Source organism: Borostomias antarcticus (assembly GCF_949987555.1).
Source record: "Borostomias antarcticus genome assembly, contig: scaffold_65, whole genome shotgun sequence".
NCBI lineage: Eukaryota > Metazoa > Chordata > Actinopteri > Stomiiformes > Stomiidae > Borostomias > Borostomias antarcticus.
Window position 1 is genome coordinate 884,723 of NW_028176587.1, and position 25,064 is coordinate 909,786.

Consider the following 25,064-nt stretch of genomic DNA (forward strand, 5'->3'; position numbering starts at 1 on the left):
ATAGGCTAATTCAGCCCTGAGCCAAATTGAGCGTGTTCATCCTCGGCGGGGAGAAGCGGGAGGCTGCGGAGCACCGCGCCGGGAGCATGGAGGTATAATATAACTGGAGACGGCATTGAAAATGGCTGCCTATTCATTTCAATGAAAGTTGCTCACCGGCGCATGAAGCCATTTGACGTAGTGGCCAAAGCCCGGTATTGCAAGTCAAGTCAGGGCATGCGGCCCAAGACCCTTATTTCCCATGTTAGTGGATGATGATAGATAGGGCTAGAAAAGGAAAACAAAATTTTTCTGGGTATCATTCAGCATCAGAGACCAATCTTATCAATATAAACTTTTAATTCAATGGGGTTTTGGGGTTTTTGAAGCCACCAATACCTGTATCGAGCCATTTAAACATGTGCTGTGCACGAGCCTCGGGGACGCGCTGGTCGCGCGTTCGTGAGTCCTGCGAACTCGGGAAAGCACGTGACCATAGGAAGACCCGCCCTACTCTGCCTCTGATTGGATAGGAAGTCATGTAATGACGTCGCTAACATTTGCTATGCTTTAGCAATGAAGCTTATGATCATGCTAATCAGAACGTATGTCTATGATGCAAATGATCATGACATGTGGTTACTTTAGGACATCGTTGGAAAAGATCTAGAGGGTAAGTGGGTCAATGTTGAATAACTTAGCTAACATTATCTAATGTTACATTTCTTTATATTAACATCAACTATATTGATAGGCTAGGGAGCTATGCTAACGGTAGCTAATGCTAACGGCTTAGGGTTAACGTTAGTTAATGCTAACGTTACGTTCGGAGGTCTCAGATGTATTTCAATTTTAACAATGTTGAGCATGATCAATGTGACATTGTTCATACATTGATTACAGTCTGTAATCTTGTCTGGCATTATTTAGCTATAGTGGGCTGATGCTTGCTGCTGCTACTATAGCATTTGCCACATTATACATCAAATTAATCAAGCATAGTGTTATTACCTGAAGGCATTATTACCATTGCAAGTAAGCATGCCATGTATATGCCATGCCTGGAAATCAAATTAATAGTGTAATTATTCCCCATCATAGCTCATTGTACACTGATATAATCATTCTCCTTGCCTTTGCTAATACTCATCTCTTTTATCAAACTTTGTGCTAGGAAAGAAATCTGGCTGTGATTCGTCGCTAGTGCTCATCCAGGCTGTTGTCATCTCCCGCCTGGACTCCTGCAACTCCCTACTTGCTGCCATCCTGCAGCGTTGGCCATCAGACTCCTGGAGAAAGCTGCTGCTGACCTGGTGTTCAACGGCCCCATGCTCTTCCACAAAACTTCCCTACTCTGTTCTCTGCACTGGCTCCCTGCGCTGTCCCATCCAGTTTAGGACTGTGGTTCAAGCCTACAGGGCAAATGAACAGCTCCCTCCGACCTCCAGGCTGTGGTCAAGCTCTGCTGCCTTGAGGTGATTGGTTCCCCGGTTGCTCCAAGCCCCCCTACGGCAGATTGTAACGGCCATGGCTTTTTTCTGTCCTGGCCTCACAGTGGTGGAATGAACTGTGCACTGATGTCAGAACAGAGCCAATAATACACACTGTTCATAGTGAGCCTAGTTATTATTGATTAACTTGGACTGTTTCCTCTCTCCTTGTCAGTCATTAAAATATGTTCAGTGTTTCACAATACTGATGTATAACATTTCATTATTTTGTCTCAGACCATTTCTGAAACAATCATCAGTGTCAGTATACATTTCCCTCCAATGTTATTGCTTGCCCATTTTTAACCATTTAACTACTAGACTGTACAAACGAATTGCACAACTATAGTATTTTCTAGGTATAGCCTACTTCTCCACTTTCTCTTAATGTTGGTATGAAATGGCAGTCAAACTATGCAATGATGTTCCACACTGTTTCCACCCAAATTCGCAACAAATGTGGCCACCACACTGTTCAGGACATTCACAGGTCTTGCTCTCAGGGATCGGTAAAAGAAAGGGACATGGTTCCTCCATAATGTGCTAAGGCTCTGCTTAGATCAAAGGCTTGGTCATCAGAAAATATCACAAAGACAGTGATCACAAAACAATTAAAAACATGTCACCAGTGTATGCCTTAACCCTAGTCAAATTTCTAGTATGTGTGAACCATATACATGGCAGTAAACAGATCTTGAGTCATACAAACTGGAGGATGCTTGAACCATACAAACTACTTTAACTCAATTTCAATAAACAACTCCAAAATATGGCAGACAGAAGAGCTGAGCAGACTTGGTAGATGACTGGATGATCTTACAGAGAACCAAGGGAAATTGACTGGTATTAATGCTAAGAGTAATGAGGGATGAGGTGCAGCTGGGCAGAGTGGAGACAGGTGGCAGGTGATGCAGGAGATGGGAAGGTGAGTAGGCAACAACCAAGCATGAACAGGAACTGGACCACTGGCTCCCCTTGACTGTCCAACCCATCCATCAGCGCCAGCAGAGTGGACACGATAGAGCCAGAGAGAGAGAGACAAATGCAACGCAAGGTTAGTTTAGTTCCAATCGCCCATGTGCAACATCAATCAAGTACGCAGCCAAGCTGAAGAACCGAGTTACATCAGAGGCGGAGCGAGGCGGTGGCTCCGTGACAGACAGGCCTCACCTGTGTATCTGGTCCTGTCTGCTGGAGCATACTGGGGCCAGCCGGTCTATCTTGTGGAAGAAGATGAAGGAGGGTCTCATTAGGTTGACCTTGGGAGAGACCAACAAACAGCCATCACAAGCTCTCAGTCAACACTGAGGATGATGGTCAGGTGTCCTGTCCAATAATTATACCCCCCTCCCCCCACCGCCACAGTTGCCCCATTGGCTAACCTGGTCAAAGAGAAGGCAGAGCTGATTATGTGTTCTGATTCACCAACCCACTTGCTAAGGCAGTCAGCTCCTTTCCTTATAGACACCTTTGTGTTTCCCTGCCTACACTCGTTAGTCTGCACCCGCGCCACTGGGGTCTTGCCTGTACTTGGGGGACTGTAGATCAGAGCACTACACATCTGTAGGTGGGGGGGGGGGTTGGGGGGAGTATGTGAAAAACAGGGACTTCACAAGACAGCTCAAATTAGACAAGACAGCTTAAATACGGCTGGGTCTTCATATGTTTACTGGAGCAACGTACTGTAGTGTGGTCTCACCTAGGAGGTTCTTCTATCAGGTGATCGAACACAGAGGGGTTGCTCTGCTTCCTGTTCACTGACTGAAAAAGCAATCACAGTGGGATTTAGTGACATCATTATGCACATCAGGAATTCATTATCTCATCTAGTCAGTCAAAAAATGATTTTGTCCTCACCAATAGGTGGCGCCTCATATCACTGCATTTATCTTTTAAAACAGCAAACACTATGTGTAAATAAGGTTTTAAACTTCATCAACATCATTATAAATAATCAGCCCCTATGGCGCAGCAGAAGTCGAGGGTGACAGTACTAGGTTTTTTAGCTGGCAGGTGCCCGTCAGGCTCAGTGAATATCTGGTTGAACTGGTTTAAACTCTGTCCTCAGTATTAGTACTGCCCATGTGCACAATTGATTCGCTAGCTTTTCATTGGGATAGCTGGTGGCAGTGTTCTAGAAAGGTGGTCATGTGCGTTCCTAAGTCAGAGGACCCGGGTTTGAACCCAGTGTGGGCAAGTGTGGTGGAATCAATACACCTGTTACAATCGCAGGAATTTTATGGGAAGGAAGGGGCTTCTTTTTTCTTTCTTTTTTTAAAGGTTTTGTACCTTCAATATTAGACACTTAAGCAAACAGAAAAACACAAAACACAACTATAAAAGGCCTGGCTTGGTTTAAAGCCCACTCACCACGTCAAGGTGCAGGCCAAGAGTGGGGACACGACAATCACTAACAGACAAACCCTGACAAATACACATGTAAAGACATGTAAAGAAACACGTAAAAACATATAGACTATACATATAGGAGTAGGGGAGTTGTGTGGAAGAGCATGGGGCCGTTGAACACGGGATTAGCAGCAGCTTTCTCCAGGAGTCTGATGGCCAACGCTGCAGGATGGCAGCAAGTAGGGAGTGGCAGGAGTCCAGGCGGGAGATGACAACAGCCTGGATGAGCACTAGTGACGAATCACAGCCAGATTTCTTTCCTAGCACAAAGTTTGATAAAAGAGATGAGTATTAGCAAAGGCAAGGAGAATGATTATATCAGTGTACAATGAGCTATGATGGGGAATAATTACACTATTAATTTGATTTCCAGGCATGGCATATACATGGCATGCTTACTTGCAATGGTAATAATGCCTTCAGGTAATAACACTAACTATGCTTGATTAATTTGATGTATAATGTGGCAAATGCTATAGTAGCAGCAGCAAGCATCAGCCCACTATAGCTAAATAATGCCAGACAAGATTACAGACTGTAATCAATGTATGAACAATGTCACATTGATCATGCTCAACATTGTTAAAATTGAAATACATCTGAGACCTCCGAACGTAACGTTAGCATTAACTAACGTTAACCCTAAGCCGTTAGCATTAGCTACCGTTAGCATAGCTCCCTAGCCTATCAATATAGTTGATGTTAATATAAAGAAATGTAACATTAGATAATGTTAGCTAAGTTATTCAACATTGACCCACTTACCCTCTAGATCTTTTCCAACGATGTCCTAAAGTAACCACATGTCATGATCATTTGCATCATAGACATACGTTCTGATTAGCATGATCATAAGCTTCATTGCTAAAGCATAGCAAATGTTAGCGACGTCATTACATGACTTCCTATCCAATCAGAGGCAGAGTAGGGCGGGTCTTCCTATGGTCACGTGCTTTCCCGAGTTCGCAGGACTCACGAACGCGCGACCAGCGCGTCCCCGAGGCTCGTGCACAGCACATGTTTAAATGGCTCGATACAGGTATTGGTGGCTTCAAAAACCCCAAAACCCCATTGAATTAAAAGTTTATATTGATAAGATTGGTCTCTGATGCTGAATGATACCCAGAAAAATTTTGTTTTCCTTTTCTAGCCCTATCTATCATCATCCACTAACATGGGAAATAAGGTTCTTGGGCCGCATGCCGTCACGTGACTTGCAATACCGGGCTTTGGCCACTACGTCAAATGGCTTCATGCGCCGGTGAGCAACTTTCATTGAAATGAATAGGCAGCCATTTTCAATGCCGTCTCCAGTTATATTATACCTCCATGTGGTAAACGGGAACGGATTTTCCTTTTGCATGCATCCTGTACAACTGGAATGGGTGTGTATCTTTAAAGTTATTCTAATATCTTAGTATTCATCTTAAAATAGACCCTCGTTCTCACGAATTCAGGTTATGTGTTGTTTTCAGATGGTTGTGGCCGTTGCATTGCTAGTGTCCATCCTTATTCATGTAGTTTCAGCTTATTGTGGCAGAAGTAGCCACATGTAAATAACTTTAAGCCTAATTCGAAACGCGAGCTATCACAAAAATAAATGAAGACGGTAAAGTTTCAGAATATGTCTGTAGAAAAGTTAGCATAGACCCATCAAGGCTGCTCAGAAGTCACTGAACTGCTAGAGACGTCTCCATTGTGTAGAGTTGTCTTACTGGTATAGTTGGTTTCAGCTTCCATCCAAGCAGATTCTCTGCAGGATGTTCTGTGTCCTGCTGACAGGGGAAAGTTGATCCGTGCTTGGGGCCATCATGTCAGACAGTAGCTCCAGCCTAGAGGATGACTGACATAGATACTACTGTGTGTAGAGAGCTGACCCTCATCTGAAACTAAAGCACAGTGGTCGCATAATATCTCTCCCCGATCTACATCCTCTGTGAACCATGTATGTTTGATAGTATTTGTTGATAATTAAAATATTTAACTGGTGGAATTAGTTAACGGGTCTCATGGTTCCTTCTGCACGCACAGAGAAGAGGCATCTTCTTATCTGACTCTGGGGAAGATGGCAAATAAGGTAATTTACCCAAAATATGACGTGTTCCTTTAACCTATTTGACCCATCTGCTCATTGTTGTGTCCAGGTGGGTTCTTCTCCAGTCTGTGGTCCGGCCTGTTTGGATCCAGGGAGATGAGGATACTGATCCTGGGGTTGGATGGAGCTGGGAAAACCACTATCCTCTACAGGCTCCAGGTTGGGGAGGTCGTCACCACTATCCCCAGTGAGAGGAATTTATTCATTTCTACTTAATGCTTATTAGGCTGAATTGTATAGGCCAGGCATTCCCAAACTGTGAGGCGGGCCGGGCCTCCCCTGGGGGGCCCCAAAGAAATTCAGGGGAGGCGCGGAGGGATGGTTAGAAAAATAAAAGGAGGAAAAACATGTTTTTTATTTTAGAATTTTCTATGGTTTTTATGAATGAAACGTGATTTTAAAGGTCTTTTTTTGGGGGGGGGACAAATTTTGGGTTGTTGGGGGGGCGCGGGTGTGTCACTGTTTTCAGAGGGGAGGCCCACATTGATGGAGTTTGGGAACCCATGGTATACTGTAGGCAATTACTGCTACCATTGCTACCTATCAATTCGCCTGAACTGATGTCTTGTCTTCAATAAGGGCAAAGAGCACATTCACCATTGCAGGTCACAAACATATTTCATTCATACCAAATCAAGGCAATTCATAGTCATGATAACAACAGTATGTCCTCTGTAATGACTAGGAGAATAGTCTTCCTCTTAGTACCTCATGTATCCAATATATAGCATCTAATTGTTTGTTGCCACCCACTTCTCTGTGTTCAGCCATTGGCTTCAACGTGGAAACTGTGACGTACAAAAATCTGAAGTTCCAGGTGTGGGATCTTGGTGGACAGACCAGTATCAGGTACGTTGTGAACCTATTTGGTTCTCGTTACTTAAATCCACCTTGAGCACGGCCATCAGGATCAGTAGCCGACTTGGCAACTAACAGCATTGCTTTTGAAGCGGGATCCCAAACTAAATCCTCACGTCTGTCTCTCTGTGCTCTTGGGTCAGGCCTTACTGGCGCTGCTACTACTCCAACACAGACGCTGTGATCTATGTGGTGGACAGCAGTGACCGGAACAGGATGGGCATCTCCAAGTCTGAACTTGTGGCCATGCTAGAGGTAACAGGACCACTGGCTCTTTTATTTCTTGTATAGAACATCTTTCATACTTTTTCACCTTGTTCAACACTACTGTGTTAGCTTAATTCTATGCTTATAGAAAGGGTACCTATTGTGTATTTTGTGTTAATTTGTAAAATTGAAATTTTGGAAATTGTAACTTGTAAATGTGTAATTTGACATGGAATATTAGAGTTGATCTGTAGCATAATTATGGAGCCGGCAGCAACATTTCACTGTGACTACACCGTACATTACATGTGATGAATAACAGAATCTTGAGTCTTAAGTTTGAAGGCTGCACAAAGATGGTCACCCGCAAGAGCTGGTGTAATTTCACATAGAACCATGAAGGTCCTTGATTGATTGATTGATTGATTGATTGATTGATTGATTTATTGGGTAAAATTACAAAGAAACAGTACATCCCAGAGGATAGCATGATAAAAGCATACTTAGACACTTGTTTCCAACATGGTCCTCGTACCTTATCCAAGGGAATTCTTTATTCAGGGCGAAAAAAAGTAGTATAATGCTGTGTTCACACCGGGCGCAGATCTTTCCTGCGGCGTGGCGAGTTTACATAGAAAGTCAATACAATTTGCGCGAACTGGGCGGCACGGACGGCGTGAATTTTCTCGCCGCGCCCGGTGTGAACACAGCATAAGCCTGGTATTCAGGGTAAACGAGCACAAGGCTTGTTTGCCAGCGTGAGGCTTTTGTCTGTTTGTCACAGGAGGAGGAGCTGAAGAAAGCCATCCTGGTGGTGTTTGCCAACAAGCAGGATATGGCCCTGGCGATGACGCCCACGGAGGTGGCCAACTCCCTGGGCCTGCCTGCTCTTAAAGACAGGAAGTGGCAGATCTTTAAGACCTCAGCCACCAAAGGATCAGGACTTGATGAGGCCATGGAATGGTAACAGGCCAGATTTAGAGAACTCATAATCACCTACACTCTGCATGTTCATGCATGTCTTGATGGAGTTGGAACGCTTTAGATAACTTGATGTGTTTTGTTTCACGTGAACCTGTAGGTTAGTGGAAACTCTCAAGAGTGGACAGTGACCCCCCCCCCGCCATCATCCGCCATCATCAGCCATCATCCGCCATCATCAGCCCCTGTAAATACAAATACCGGTGACATCTGTCTGAACGTGTGGAGAAATGGCGCTCTCTCCAGTAGCACATGCTGAACTCTCTTCTCCAGCGATGGAGTCCATATCTCTCCCCACCAGCCATGGAGAGAGACCAGCTCACAGGCCTGGCTGCAAGGCCACTAGTACAACAGTGATCAGGAACTCTTGAGTGGCTTGCCTTGTTGCACTCTGTTGCTCTGTCTCCTCCGGTCTGATGTTCCATTCAGTTCATTCCTAAGAATGTCCATCTTTTTTTTGTATGTGTAGAGGACTGGAAATATGTTGTCCTGACTTTCTCAATAATGGGTCCTGATTAACTGGGAAGTTGGGTTGACTGTCATTGTGATATTTATTTATGAGCCTCGATAATGAATTGTGTGTAATGTAATTAAAAAATAATAATAAATCAACATTGGTGTTTGTATACAATTGGGATTATTATTATTATTATTATTAGTGTAATTATTGATCATATTATTAATATTTAAGTAGTTTGTACAAGGAACGGTTCCAAGCGAAAGTAGAAGGATAGGACACAGCACACTAGAATTGGTAAACATCCCACTGAAGTGCAACAAACTGGTATTACTCACTGCAGCAAATACAGGTCAGAGAGAAAGGACTTTGGGGAAAATGGGGACTCATTGGGGACACAACAGGACTAAAGACCGTCCTGGGGTGTTGTATTGGTGGACAGGGCAGGAGATGCCTTGGAGAACGGGAGGTACGAGTCGGTTAGGATAAGTATGACACCGGACGATGTAGGAGCCAACTAAATCCACAAGGTGGCGGTAATGCAACTACAAGGATGCAAACTGCCGTAAAGAAAACGCCATAGAAGAAGAAGACCAACTCAAACCGGCGGAAGTGACGTTATTTTCGCGCTGTGTTCATGATGTGTGTTCAAGCCCCCAGGAATCGAAATCTAAAGTGAAGGCCTATCGAACCGCGCCATCTTGGCTAGATTTGTAGTCACTTGGCTATTTCCGGTTACTTTTGACTTGCGCAGTTGAGCTTCTCTGGCCGACGCGCGTCCACGAAAAAGTTCACATTTCTCTGAAATGTAGACGCACGTTCCCGGCTCTCCCCGCTTTGATTTAGCAATGAAAACCGGCTTGCATATTAACCTGTTTTTGTCAAATATATCAATTGGAGAAATTATTTTTTGATCCTGGCATCTTAGTTTTAACAAGTTAAATATAATTGAACATGTTTTGTTTGCTAGTAGATGGTATTCATTCCGTTCGCGATAACGTTCTTGCAGCCAGGCTAAATTCCTCCAGGGAGCCAGTGACAGGCGAGTTGAAGAGCTTCACTCCCCGCCAGCAGGAGCTTTGGCCGCGGCTACCGCATCTCGGAAAACCCGCTGAGTTCGTGGCTGCTATTTCACACTCGCCCTTGATCAATCCCAATACCGATCCATGGTAATAATGAATCAATCGTTCAGATCAGATCGGCAGTGCTGCATGCATGTTACAACATCATTGTTAGCTTTATTAACATAACCATAGCCTACATTTATCTCTCTAACGTTAGGCTATCCATCACACCAGTCGGCCATTCGATAGCTGGAAGCGGTCAACGCCAACGTTGACTGAAAACACCCAAACTCAGTGTATCGTTTCATCTTCATGCTACACATCAACTCCTTTACATTGTATGTGAATAAATTCCTGTTATTCTAAAAATATCCCATTTCTGTCCATTCCTGGAAAAGGCTAATAATTGCTGTCAAATGATCACTCCAGTTTATCACCGTATCCCACTACCATTTCAACTATGCACAGGAGGTTGTCTTGTGGTCATTTTCATTAAAAAATGATTAGCCTGATCAGTTTGTTGTATGTATTAAGCCCTTTTTGAGCGGTATGCTTGTATTAATAGCTTATAGCTTGCCATACTCACCAACCTTGGGACCTCAGAAATAGGGAGCATTTCCAAACCAAATTGCGGGGGGGGGGGGGGGGCATTAAAAGCATTACAAATTAGACATTAAAAGCATTAAAACGAAATGTGAAACATTATATATATATATATATGTGTGTATGGAGCAATTGTTTTTAATGTCCGACTTTTGTCTGTGCTGTTCAGTAAATGTGCATCTGTCCTAATTTATTGTAGCCTATCTACTACACAACCTAGTTCAAATTTATGAATCTCCCGCGGAAGTCAGGAGGGTTGGCAAGTAGGCTATGGTCACTGCTCCCCAGTAAAATTGAATAATTGAGGGGTTACTTACAGTACAAAAAAGTACAGCATTTGTAGAACTCGGATGATACTACATAAATTGCCATGCAAAGCCAGAGACTGTTGCTTGTAGACGACAAGACTGCTGTAACCATTCAAATGTGGAGGCTACACTGCATTGAAGGTGGGTTGGCTTACTTGACACAGAACACAGAAAACGGACACCACAAAAAAGGGCTTAAAGCAGGTCCTAAACAGCAGCAGGTCTGGTTGAGGTGTGAACTGGTCTCCTAAAAATGGCTTGAGCTGTGAGGATAAGAGGAGGCACACTGTTTCTGTTATTACATTTCAATAATAGAATATGACACACAAAACACAAACCACATACATACACACATACACATACAAAGGCCCGTCTTGGTTTAAAGCCCACTCACCAACGTCAAGGTGCAAGCCTATCGAGTGGGAACACGAGACCAATCACGAACAGGACAAACTCAGACGGGACAACACAGCATACAAATAATCGAGGAATATACACAACATCTAAATATAAGACCAAATTTTCTTAAACTATTGGAGACTTGGAAATAACAACTAGGCCTACATGAAGACTTTCACAGTTTCAGACTGCTGTAACCATTAAAGTTTGGAGTAGGCTGCATAAGCTTACACTTAACAATGCACACACACAAAACGCTCAAAAAGGGCTTAATACATACAACAAACTGATCAGGCTAATCATTTTTTAATGAAAATGACCACAAGACAACCTCCTGTGCATAGTTGAAATGGTAGTGGGATACGGTGATAAACTGGAGTGATCTTTTGACAGCAATTATTAGCCTTTTCCAAGAATGGACAGAAATGGGATATTTTTAGAATAACAGGAATTTATTCACATACAATGTAAAGGAGTTGATGTGTAGCATGAAGATGAAACGATACACTGAGTTTGGGTGTTTTCAGTCAACGTTGGCGTTGACCGCTTCCAGCTATCGAATGGCCGACTGGTGTGATGGATAGCCTAACGTTAGAGAGATAAATGTAGGCTATGGTTATGTTAATAAAGCTAACAATGATGTTGTAACATGCATGCAGCACTGCCGATCTGATCTGAACGATTGATTCATTATTACCATGGATCGGTATTGGGATTGATCAAGGGCGAGTGTGAAATAGCAGCCAGGAACTCAGCGGGTTTTCCGAGATGCGGTAGCCGCGGCCAGAGCTCCTGCTGGCGGGGAGTGAAGCTCTTCAACTCGCCGGTCACTGACTCCCTGGAGGAATTTAGCCTGGCTGCAAGAACGTTATCGCGAACGGAATGAATACCATCTACTAGCAAACAAAACATGTTCAATTATATTTAACCTGTTAAAACTAAGATGCCAGGATCAAAAAATAATTTCTCCAATTGATATATTTGACAAAAACAGGTTAATATGCAAGCCGGTTTTCATTGCTAAATCAAAGCGGGGAGAGCCGGGAACGCGCGTCTACATTTCAGAGAAATGTGAACTTTTTCGTGGACGCGCGTCGGCCAGAGAAGCTCAACTGCGCAAGTCAAAAGTAACCGGAAGGCCAGAAAAGCACAACTGCGCAAGTCAAAAGTAACCGGAAATAGTCAAATGACTACAAATTTTGCCAAGATGGCGCGGTTCAATAGGGCTTCATTGTTGATAGCGGCCAGTGAATGGAGTGGCTGTATCCAGTTTATATAATACATCCATGTGTGTGTTTCGCTTTTTTAGAGCCCAATCATTTTTCATACCAATTTTCTTTAACCACCAAACTAGGTATGTTCTAGTATTTTAGGTAGTTTGTGTGTCTTGTTGTTTTGCCAGAATGTTCGTGAGGCTGGTGATTATCCCCCGCTAGCTCCAGATAGTTAGTTAGCCAGCTAGCTGTGATAGCCTGCTAGATAAACAGGTTTAATAACTTATCCTGTGTAAAGTGTCTTTGTGTAACAGAATAACAAATTATCTAAGCACTTATTATGGGCTGCAATCAGTGGTTCTCAGGGGTAGATATGGGCTAACCTGTTAGCTCGTCTAGCTAGCGTGTCCATATTACCAACCAGAACAGTGAGTAGGGTTGTGGTATCTTTAGTTCTTCACTTTTGGGCAAAAAAGAAAGTACTTCAGGAGAAAAATGCGGTCAAATCAACAATTTATTGAGCATGCCTCACAGGTCAAATCAACAATTTATTGAGCATGCCTCACAGGTCAAATCTTCGGCAATACTAAAGTCAAAGTAGTAAAGTAAAGAGCTTCAGGCCAAGTATCACATGACAAACAAATTTGCATACAAGGGATGTTCATTAACACAGATCTGGTCAACTAGTCTTGTAATTGGTCAACAGGTCACTGAGCTCTGCCCCCCTCCGGACATGGGGGCAATAAAGGGTTCTTCCTGTCCTGCTAAGATCACGTTTCAACTGTAGACTCCCGAGGTGTTATCTTTATTGACCCAGAGGACAAAGGAATGTTGACTCAGGACAGGACATATGTTGTCATCTAGATGTTAAACTACTTAAGTTAACAAAGTTCTACCTAAAGTGAAGTTTATTCATTATTCTTAGTAAATTGATTACTACATGAGAGTAATACAAATGTATTGATGTAATACAGTATAATACAGTATAAAAATGTACTACAGTGTCTCACTCTCTCCACTTGTGTTTAGGGTTGGAGGAGACGGGAGTACAGACTTCCAGACCATGGATAGCACACTGGAGATCTCTGAGCCCGACAGCAGCCCCGGGTGGGACACGGAGGAGCCCGACACCCCGGGATCCCTAAACCGAGCCTATCTTCTGGGTGAGGGAGATTTGCTGTTCGGTCACACCGTCAGCCATGGTGGAAACCCCGGCATGCCTTCAGTCATTGTCCCAGAGACACCCAGGTACCGGAACTACCCCACTGAGCAAAGACACATCTAAAAGACGTCTTTTAGACGTCTTTTTTGTCTTTTTCGGACGTCCAAAGACATCCAATTAGGAGCCAGAATGAATGTTTTTTTTTACGTTCAGATATTGAACCTGTTTTGCACGTCCACAGACGTCTTAGAGGGGTCCAAGCCAGACGTGTGAATATTGAGGGGTCCAGCAGACGTACAAACGGAGTTCTGGACCGACGGACGTTATTAAGACATGATCTGAACGTCTCCCTGACGTTGCGTGTTTGCTGGGACAGCTCGGCGTATTTTTTTCAGCAGATCATATCTTAGTTACAAGATCGAGCTAGCTAAGGCAGTTTTGTGTTCATATGTGTGGTATTTATTCAGTCTGGGTAATCTAAACTCACATCCTCGTGACCATTGTAGTCTAGTTTCAGTAATGGTTAGCATATCTCAACATCGATTTCAGAACTAACTAAAGGGCCTCAAAATTCACAAAACCCCTAACTTTCATAACAAAACGTACTCCAGTCTGGGCGTCTCTGTAAAACACATACTTTATTTTCGTCAATTTTCACGAATCCCATTTATTTTTCCCATATGGACTAGAATTCTGGACCAAACAGCGTTTGGTCAGCCTACAAAATGATGACATCACCTGACCACTCTATTGTAGCCTGTCTGCTGTAATCTTTATCCTCAAGTATTGTTCTGTTTTCGTGTGCAGCCCTCAGTGCCTACGAAGGAGACTGTGTTACAATGCATCAGAAAACGTTGGAACAGTAAGTACCACAAATCCTGTCAAAAAACAAACAGTTCTTATATAGCTAGCGACACGTTTCTATACCTAATCATAACAATAGAAGCATTGATCTGTATGTCAGATAGCAAGGAATGTGGACATAGACCTCGGGTGAATTTTGACATGCTTAACGGACATGGTTGACCCTCTCTGACCACCTGCCAGTCGGCTCTCTTGAGCCCCTCCACCCCTCCCGCGACCCACCGGTGCAAACGCAGGAGGCTCGGTGCGCCCGCCACCGCCACCGCCGCCACGAGAGGCCAAACCAGCCCTGGCGCTTCCTGGAGGACCAGCGAGTTTGTACCCGCTTCGTCTCTCATGGGCGTCTGGCTGGAGCCTCCTCTCCCACCTCCCTCCTCCTCAGCCTCCTCCTCCCTCGGCGCGCCCCCGGCCTCACAGGCAGCGACGGCGGGGGAAGGATTATATCGCGACACGCAGAGTCTGGCGCCTGTGGCGGGCTCCACGGTGGACCCCGGGCCTCCTGGCCTCAGTAGAGGCAGGAAACGGGCCTCGAAGACGGCTTGCTCGGCCAAGTCCAGCTCCAGAGCCTCTGCTCACCTCACACAGAAGAAGAGAGAGCGCCCCCTGCCCACAGGTAGGCGCCTGACGGGGTCTGTGGGGACAGCTCCTCGGGGGCTTGATCATTGGTTTAACATGTGAAGCGGTTTTTAGCTGGGTACGTTTAAGAAAAGAAAATTTAAGAATAAATAAATAAATATATATATATATATCTATATATATATACAGTATATATTTTTTTTTCTTTTATTTCATTTATATATATATATATATATATATATATTTGTATTATTTATTTTATTTATATATATATATATATATATATATATATATATATATATATATATATTTATACACACACACACTTTTTGTGTGGATTTTATCATGCAATTTGGTAGCCAACTGACCCTACTACTAAGTGTTGAGGGTTCGTCACGCTGCAGAGGAGGGAAAGAGGGACTCTCTCTCTCTCTCTCTCTCAGCTCTCTCTCTCTCTCTCTCTCAGTAATTGTAGAGTGATTAAACTGACCCAGTATGCCGCGCCCTCGGGTGTCTGGCCGTACGAGGTGGGCAGCTGCACCAAAAACAGTGACTCATTAGACCGCTACACCACCACGGACCCCCAGCTGTTCACAGCTGATGACTCATTAGACCGCTACACCACCACGGACCCCCAGCTGTTCACATTAGACCGCTACACCACCACGGACCCCCAGCTGTTCTCAGCTGATGACAGGACTCGTAAAACTGTCACTGGCACAGTGATCTCATCCAGCATGTGTCCCTCTAGGGATGTAACGGTGTGAAAATTTCATATCACGATTACAGTGACCAAAATGATCACGGTTATCAGTATTATCGCGGTATTGTAAAATGTGCAGAAAATGTTCTAAAACTACCGATACACACACTGTAATATTACTGCAAGTTTTTATACTGAAAACCACACAAAATTAGCAGCACTATGCACTTTTTTTGCATTAACATTAAAATAATGCGTCTTTGAGACTGTTGCTAGCTTCGGTTGATGCTGGACAGTATTTACAGTGAGTTTTTCAAAAGCGGGGCAATCAAGCACGGTTTTAATGATAAAATTATCACGATAAATGTAATCAAAACTTAATCACGGTTTATCGTTATAGCGGTTATGGTTACATCCCTGTGTCTCTGCGTCTTCCGGCTGTGTTTGTGCCAGCTGAGCAGAGGCAGGAGGAACAGCTGCCCAAGTTCGAGGAGATCGTCATCAGCGACGAAGACGACGACGACGTCATCGTCCACGCCATGGTCCGCTCGGTGCAGATGGAGGAAGATGAGGCGTTCGCCCGCAGCCTCCAGGTAAGGACACGCCTCCTCGGCCGCGGGGATTGCCGCTGTCATATCTGACGGCCTGTTGACTTGGTACAGAAGCTGCTCTGGACTCGAGGCCAAAGCAAAGAGCAGTTTGAGATCTGGGCACGCTAACGCGCAACACAGGAGTGTCTCTCCTTAAAACCCCCTCTTCGGGAAATCTAGGCGTCTTAAAATCTCGTGTTTCGTTAACCCCCAGAGTTGGTTCGTCCTCTCTCCTCAGGAGCAGTTCGACAGAGAGGAGCAGCAGCAGCAGAGGAGACAGGAGGCCATGCCCCCCCCCTACAGACCCCCCCACCACCACCACAACCACCCGGTTACAGCTGTACCAGGGGTGGGGATGAGGGTGATGCAGGAATAGGGGCTGCTAGATGTTGTTTTGGGACTCTAACGTGGATATTGAGTGACTGTGTGGTCAGGTACAGGGGTGGACGGTGTGTGAGTGATGCTGTAGTCCGGTTCCCAAACTCCTGCTCTCTTCCCCCCCCTCAGTATGACGCTCACCCTGGGCTGGACTGGATGCTTCCCTGGCCCTCCGCCATCAGCCTGGCCGCCTTCTCCTCCCTGGCGGGGGGAATCACCGCGGGGCAAGAGGACGGTGTGTGTGTGTGTGTGTGTGTGTGTGTGCGTGTGCGTGTGCGTGCTACCGTATACACACACGACTGGCTCATACACCCGTTTCCAATTGGCAGTGTTTGTTTATGGGATAATGTTGGAAGAAGAATGCATGCTGTAACTGTGTGTGTGTGTGTGTGTGTGTAAAGATGGCGTGGCTCGGCGCAGAGGAAGAGGACGCTCTCGTAGTTCGCGTCACAGAAACCCTCCGGCCGTGCCTGACTGGGGGACTATGGACTCTATAGCAGGAGATCACTATGAGGTACGCTGATGACAGACCTGCAAAGCACTGGCAAGGGCTGCACTGCCTTGGGTCTTCATTTACCGTGTGTGCGCGTGTGTGTGTGTCTTTGTCTTTCAGGCCCTCCTGGCGTTTGAGGAGCAGCAAGGCGCAGTGGCCAAGACCACCCTGAGTGAGAGAGAGCTGGAGAGTCTCCCCACCAAGACCTACGACCCGGCACACAGCGCAGGAAAGACCCGGTAGGTCCCGCTTCAGTTACCACTAGAGATACCACTAGAGATATCAGTCTTCTACACACTACTAGAGATACCAGTCCTGTATCAGTTACCTTCTACACACTACGAGATATGAGTTACCTTCTACACACTACTAGAGATATGAGTTACCTTCTACACACTACTAGAGATACCAGCTACCTTCTACACACTACTAGAGATATGAGTTACCTTCTACACACTACTAGAGATATCAGTTACCTTCTACACACTACTAGAGATATGAGTTACCTTCTACACACTACTAGAGATATGAGTTACCTTCTACACACTACTAGAGATATCAGTTACCTTCTACACACTACTAGAGATATCAGTTACTTTCTACACACTACTAGAGATATCAGTTACCTTCTACACACTACTAGAGATATCAGTTACCTTCTACACACTACTAGAGAGATCAGTTACCTTCTACACACTACTAGAGAGATCAGTTACCTTCTACACACTACTAGAGATATCAGTTACCTTCTACACACTACTAGAGATCAGTTACCTTCTACACGCTGCTAGAGATATCAGTTACCTTCTACACACTACTAGAGATATCAGTTACCTTCTACACACTACTAGAGATATCAGTTACCTTCTACACACTACTAGAGAGATCAGTTACCTTCTACACACTACTAGAGATATCAGTTACCTTCTACACACTACTAGAGATATGAGTTACCTTCTACACACTACTAGAGATATCAGTTACCTTCTACACACTACTAGAGATATCAGTTACCTTCTACACACTACTAGAGATATCAGTTACCTTCTACACACTACTAGAGATATCAGTTACCTTCTACACACTACTAGAGATATGAGTTACCTTCTACACACTACTAGAGAGATCAGTTACCTTCTACACACTACTAGAGATCAGTTACCTTCTACACGCTGCTAGAGATATCAGTTACCTTCTACACGCTACTAGAGATATCAGTTACCTTCTACACACTACTAGAGATATGAGTCCTGTATGTTACCTTCTACACACTACTAGAGAGATCAGTTACCTTCTACACGCTACTAGAGATATCAGTTACCTTCTACACACTACTAGAGATATCAGTTACCTTCTACACACTACTAGAGATATGAGTTACCTTCTACACACTACTAGAGATATCAGTTACCTTCTACACACTACTAGAGATATCAGTTACCTTCTACACGCTACTAGAGATATCAGTTACCTTCTACACACTACTAGAGATATCAGTTACCTTCTACACACTACTAGAGATATCAGTTACCTTCTACACACTACTAGAGAGATCAGCTACCTTCTACACACTACTAGAGATATCAGTTACCTTCTACACACTACTAGAGATATGAGTTACCTTCCACACACTACTAGAGATATCAGTTACCTTCTACACACTACTAGAGATATCAGCTACCTTCTACACACTACTAGAGATATCAGTTACCTTCTACACACTACTAGAGATATGAGTTACCTTCCACACACTACTAGAGATATCAGTTACCTTCTACACGCTACTAGAGATATCAGTTACCTTCTACACACTACTAGAGATATCAGTTACCTTCTACACACTACTAGAGATATGAGTTACCTTCTACACACTACTAGAGATATCAGTTACCTTCTACACACTACTAGAGATATCAGCTACCTTCTACACACTACTAGAGATATGAGTTACCTTCTACACACTACTAGAGATATGAGTTACCTTCTACACACTACTAGAGATATGAGTTACCTTCTACACACTACTAGAGATATCAGTTACCTTCTACACACTACTAGAGATATCAGTCCTGATCAGTTCCCATGCTTGTCCCTGTTGCAGGTGTCCGATCTGTTTCTCAGACTACAGAGAGGGGGAACAGCTGAGGATGCTGCCTTGTCTCCATGACTACCACGTCCAGTGCATCGACCGCTGGTTAAAGGTAATCCTGCCTCAATGTTCCCCCCAGAGGTGGGATAGAGATGGTTAAAGGTAATCCTGCCTCAATGTTCCCCCCAGAGGTGGAATAGAGATGGTTAAAGGTAATCCTGCCTCAACGTTCCCCCTAGAGGTGGGATAGAGATGGTTAAAGGTAATCCTGCCTCAATGTTCCCCTAGAGGTGGGATAGAGATGGTTAAAGGTAATCCTGCCTCAATGTTCCCCCAGAGGTAGAATAGAGATGGTTAAAGGTAAGACTGCCTCAATGTTCCCCCAGAGGTGGAATAGATGGTTAAAGGTAATCCTGCCTCAATGTTCCCCCCAGAGGTGGAATAGAGATGGTTAAAGGTAATCCTGCCTCAATGTTCCCCCCAGAGGTGGAATAGAGATGGTTGAAGGTAATCCTGCCTCAATGTTCCCCTAGAGGTGGAATAGAGATGGTTAAAGGTAATCCTGCCTCAATGTTCCCCTAGAGGTGGGATAGAGACGGTTAAAGGTAATCCTGCCTCAATGTTCCCCTAGAGGTAGAGTAGAGATGGTTAAAGGTAATCCTGCCTCAATGTTCCCCCAGAGGTGGAATAGAGATGGTTGAAGGTAATCCTGCCTCAATGTTCCCCTAGAGGTAGAATAGAGATGGTTAAAGGTAATCCTGCCTCAATGTTCCCCCAGAGGTGGAATAGATGGTTAAAGGTAATCCTGCCTCAATGTTCCCCCAGAGGTAGAATAGAGATGGTTAAAGGTAATCCTGCCTCAATGTTCCCCCAGAGGTGGAATAGATGGTTAAAGGTAATCCTGCCTCAATGTTCCCCCAGAGGTAGAATAGGGATGGTTAAAGGTAATCCTGCCTCAATGTTCCCCTAGAGGTGGGATAGAGATGGTTGAAGGTAATCCTGCCTCAATGTTCCCCCAGAGGTAGAATAGAGATGGTTAAAGGTAAGACTGCCTCAATGTTCCCCCAGAGGTGGAATAGATGGTTAAAGGTAATCCTGCCTCAATGTTCCCCCTAGAGGTGGAATAGAGTGAGGTGTTATGGTCGTATCCCTGGGACTCCCTGTCTGACAGAGCTGACCCCATTCACACAAAGCATGGAAGCAATGTGAAGTCATTATTGGTGTTTTTTTACTACATGTTTGACATGGTACTGTATCAAATTGAAATGATTACTAGTAAATTGTATTTTTTTCCAAATATTTACAACCCATTTTCCCCTAAAACTAACTAATGCTCCTGTGTTTGCTTTTATCTGCAGCAAAGTACCACCTGTCCCATCTGCCGTGCTGATGTGTCTGAGTTCAGTGGAGGGATGGCCTGACCTTAGAACAGATCTGAGATCAGAGCAGGGGAGGACTGACCCTGGAACAGATCTGAGATCAGTGGAGGGATGGCCTGACCCTAGAACAGATCTGAGATCAGAGCAGGGGTGGACTGACCCTAGAAAAAGATCTGAGATCAGAGCAGGGGTGGACTGACCCTAGAACAGATCTGAGATCAGAGCAGGGATGGACTGACCCTAGAACAGATCTGAGATCATAGCAAGGGATGGACTGACCCTAGAACAGATCTGAGATCAGAGCAGGGATGGGCTGACCCTAGAACAGATCAGAGATCAGAGCAGGGGTGGACTGACCCTAGAACAGATCTGAGATCAGAGCAGGGATGGACTGACCCTAGAACAGATCTGAGATCAGATCAGGGGTGGACTGACCTTAGAACAGATCCGAGATAAGTGCGGGGGTGGACTGACCCTAGAACAACACCTCTACCTCAGTGTAATGTGATCCATGTTCAGATGTTCCATGTATCACTATTATAGCTCCACTCTAAATGTTTTATTAAAGCAAATATTTTTATTTTCTTTTTCTTAACCATTTATCAAGATTTTTCTCTTCATTTCAAAAACTTCCCAGTAGGTTGATGCACAGATATTCTGGGCGTGTCAGTGGATCGGAACTGATCTCAAAGTATGAGTGGTACAACAGGGAACAGTTGACAAGACTAAAGGAGTCCATTATACAAACATTTCATATTTCTGAAAGCTTTTGTATCTTTGCATCCTTTGAGAAGCCACGTACAACTATCAGAAAAGGCACTGTATAATTGTGCCACAGGAAATGGCATGACAAGTTGTTGGGTGCACTCAGGACCTCTTCAAGGCCTTTTAGTGGCCTTCCATCTGTGGCCTTCAATCATGCGAGCTTGGCAGCTCCACCCTTAAACCCTACAGTATCTGCTCTCGTCAGACACTTTGACATTGAAAGTATGAAAGTAAGTCGTCCCTTCACAAGGCGGTGGTGTGAACTCGGTCATTCATCTGTCTCATAGTAGCGCTTCTTCATGGCGCGGTATTTCCTCAGGTAGTACAAGGCCTCTAGCTCCTTCACTACGAACTCCCCGCGGGCGATCATCTGCCTGATCTGCTCTGGGTCGGTCACATCTTTGTTCTTGAGGAAGGCAGCCCTCAGTCGATCATTGAAGTAGTCAGCACCTTTGGGATACTCACGGCCAAGGTACAGGAGCTGTTGGCGAAAAGAGGGTTGGAACAATTATGCCATAAACCACTGACGTGGGTTTCTTCTCCATGTCAACTTGTCATGCATGGCAATTTTTGGTGCATTTTCTGTCAGGCTGTAGTCAAAGTCAAGTTTATTTATATAGCACATGCTCATACGAGCAAATGTAACAGTGCTATACCAAAAAGATCATATAAAATCAGTACAAAAATAAAAAACATACATGGTAAATAAAAAATAAAGTACAATGTGAAAACAGTACATTTAAAAACAGACAATACTACCAACTTGGAACCCATTTGATGAATTTACATTCTAATTTACACTGAATTGTGCCATTTCATCCTCTGACGACCATTTTCACCCAGGGACCCCTGTCTGAATGGTGTCTGTTTTATTGTATGAGATCACTAGTAGGATGTTTTTATTGTGTGAGATCACTAGTAGGATGTTTTTATTGTGTGAGATCACTAGTAGGATGTTTTTATTGTGTGAGATCACTAGTAGGATGTAATACAAAATTGAAAAGCATAAACTAGACCATCTTCTTACCGTCTTGTAAAGCTTGACCACCTCACCCCTCAGTGGACTGGCCATGGTCCCACACACGGATGTATCTGTGTAGGAAGGGAGCAGCAGTTAGCATGCTAAGCTAACACAGTCTGGTCACCTGAAGGAGAATCTGCCTGGTTGAGCAAAGTCCACAGCAGGTGATTTTATAATATCGATCAAGCTAAAGCAACCTTGACAGATAATCCATTTTGCTGGTTGGTGAGTCAGTATCAGATTTGACTTTTTAAACGAGTCGGCCTTTTCTCCACAAAACGCCTCCTACACGTCTCTTCCCGCGTCCATCCTCAGTTTCCCAGTGACGAGGCGGAGCATCTGCTGGACCGCGCCCACGAGTTTGAGAGGCGGTGCGGAGCCTCGGGCGGCGGCAGGAGGACGCGCATCGTCACCATGGTGGTGAACAGCGAGAGGAGACTGGTCCTGGCCACCAGGTTCTTCAGGCCACTCCCTCCTCCGCAGGAGGTCTCACGAGTCACCCCTGAAGACGGACCCCTCGCTGTTTTAGTAAGGCCCGAGCACACCACTGTTTCTCTACCCTTACGGCTCACATTGTGCTAAACCCATGCTCTACAGTATATGCCAAAAAGTGGCCCAATGACACACTTAAAGGAATACTATCAAATGTTTGTTGCTCGGGCTTGTGCTTATCTGTTCTTTACCTAAGGAGAGGGTGGCAGCCTTCGTGTCGTTGATTCCTGTCCTGGCCGTCCCCTCTGACGTCGGGGACGGCGGAGACATGTGGTTCACCTCGGAGGTAACCACCATTCTAGAGTGCGCAGAGTTTCATCTTCTATAGTCCTCATAGTCTTTTCCCTGCTCATTTCACGCTGTTCCCTCCACCATACTGCAGCAATGCCTGGAGCTGGTGATGGCAAACAGTGTCAGTCTGGCCGTTGTGCTGTGCAACTTCTTTGACCATCTCCGCTCTAAGGCTTGGCTTATCCTGGGGACATCTGTCGCAGAGGTAACCAAGCCAGCTGGCTTCTCTGGTCATATACAGTACTGTATTAATACAATACAGAACACCGCACGCGCAAGAACCCCTCCTTATATCTCAATGCATTTGGAAGCACACAGATCAAACAGACTTACATAGTACTGTACACTGTATAGTATGTGATTATGGAATACCTGACATGAGAAAACCCCCCTCTTGTTTCTTCAGGGGGATACCACATTTGTTCTTACCAGGGAAGGTGCTTGGTATTTCTTATGGAATCCCAGAGATGGCAAACACTACCGGTCTGATGTTCACTGCCCACTACAGTCAGTGGACTGCTTAGTCAATGGAGACAACGTAAGAACAACAGACACCTACTACTAGACCCCACCTCTCAATGAAATATTCATTTCAATATGCAGTCTGTGAGGTTTGGTAGTTTATTTGAGGTAAGTCAAAGCAGAAGAGGTAAAGTCAACAACTCTCAGTTACAAAGTCCACTGCTCCGCTTTTTTTCATGTGGACAAACCGTACAGTACAACGTATGTACTCTATATGTGCTCTCATGGAGATATACTCAACCTTCATTTACAATCCCACTTTGACAGTGACCATACTGTACATCAATACAGAGATTTTGCTGAGTCTATGCAAGTTTTAGTAACATGAGAGTTCTGATTGTGTGATGTCTTTCAGGTGTGGTTCAATTCCCAACTGACTAAAAGGACTCACATGATGAATTTTGATGTGACAGATGTTGCCACGTGGAGGCCCCTGTTCCCCAGGAGTCTGGAGTCTGAATCCTCTGTGGTATAAACCTGGTTTATGTAATGAAACACAAATAGATAAATATGGCCTGCAGCCCACATTGGCCTTACTGTGGTTATTCCTCAAATATCCGCATGAGTTATTTATGAAGATGAAGCTGCTTAAGACTAACTGTAACATTTTCAGCCACTAGAGATCAGATATCGTCCACCCAATATGGATCTGGTCAGTCAGCTACACAGAAGGTAAAGCATTAAATTGTAAATTTAACATGTTTTTGAAAGATTTTTCAAGGTGCCCACCTACATCCATTGTATGACCAAAACGGTGGTAGAGCAATTATCAGACTTTCTCAAAAGTGCTAGTTTTGTCAACGTTTTGATCTGAACCATTGTATATGATCATAAGTAACCTTAAAACAGGGCTAAACATGCATTTTCCCTTTACTACTCCTTTAAATAATTAGGGTCCAGGCAGAGACCCTCATGTATTTGTCATTTGTCTCCTCCTCTTCCTCTACTTCTTCCTCTTCCACTGCAAAATGCCTAGCACCGACTGCGCAGCAGCAATAATTGTATATTTCTGTATTTTTATTTTATTTTTGGGGGATACTTTAAGTACTTTCTGCACACCTGTATTCTAAGACTTTTTTCTGCTTTATTGTACTGCCCCTTTTGCTGACTGTGCCTTTGTGTTGAGTTTTGTATTGTATTGCTGTGTGTATCTGTGGGTGCAATAAAACAGTTATCTATCTATCTATCTAATCTATCTCTGGAATACATGGTGTAATTTACCCCATTGTCCCAGGATGGAGCTGAAACTAAAGAACTGTATTATGGACTGGAGGAGCCCCCACCCTACACGCTGGAGCCACAGCTGTTCAACCATGCTCTCTCAGGTCCTGCCTCATCTGGAGAAGAGCCCTGCCCCCTTCTCCACCATAGAGACGGAGATAGACAAGATGCTGGACACCATGCAAGACTACAAGGTACAACTCCATTAAAGCTTGTTAACACTAAACTCTCTTGGGGCGCCCTGGTAGCTCAATGGGTTGGGGGTAGCTCAATGTGTTGGGGTGCGTACCATGTAAAGGCTAGTCCTCACTGCAGCAGCGTGGGTTCGAATCCAGCCCACGCACTTTGCTGCATGTCTTCCCCTCTCTCTCTCTCCCACCTTTCCTCTGTCCTTACACTGTCCTATCCTATTAAAGCAGAAATGCCTTAAAAATATATTTTTTAAAACAACAAC

The 25,064-nt window shown here is 44.5% G+C and overlaps 2 protein-coding genes across 2 annotated transcripts; one reads left to right on the forward strand and one right to left on the reverse strand.

The window, feature by feature from the left end:
* Positions 1-5,233: 5,233 nt before the first annotated feature.
* Positions 5,234-8,150, forward strand: LOC311328310 (ADP-ribosylation factor-like protein 1; the record flags this gene model as incomplete). Its single annotated transcript, XM_084462297.1, has 6 exons — positions 5,234-5,263; positions 6,023-6,160; positions 6,741-6,822; positions 6,975-7,086; positions 7,823-8,001; positions 8,120-8,150. Exons 1-6 carry the CDS (start codon positions 5,260-5,262, stop codon positions 8,148-8,150), a joined length of 546 nt encoding a protein of 181 aa, XP_084318423.1. The 5' UTR covers positions 5,234-5,259.
* Positions 8,151-21,006: 12,856 nt separating this feature from the next.
* Positions 21,007-22,135, reverse strand: LOC311328304 (electron transfer flavoprotein regulatory factor 1-like; the record flags this gene model as incomplete). The annotated part of the gene is made up of 2 exons (XM_084462290.1): positions 21,007-21,544; positions 22,091-22,135. The coding sequence occupies 2 exons, from the start codon at positions 22,133-22,135 to the stop codon at positions 21,332-21,334; spliced, it is 258 nt and encodes an 85-aa protein (XP_084318416.1). The 3' UTR covers positions 21,007-21,331.
* Positions 22,136-25,064: the final 2,929 nt, after the last annotated feature.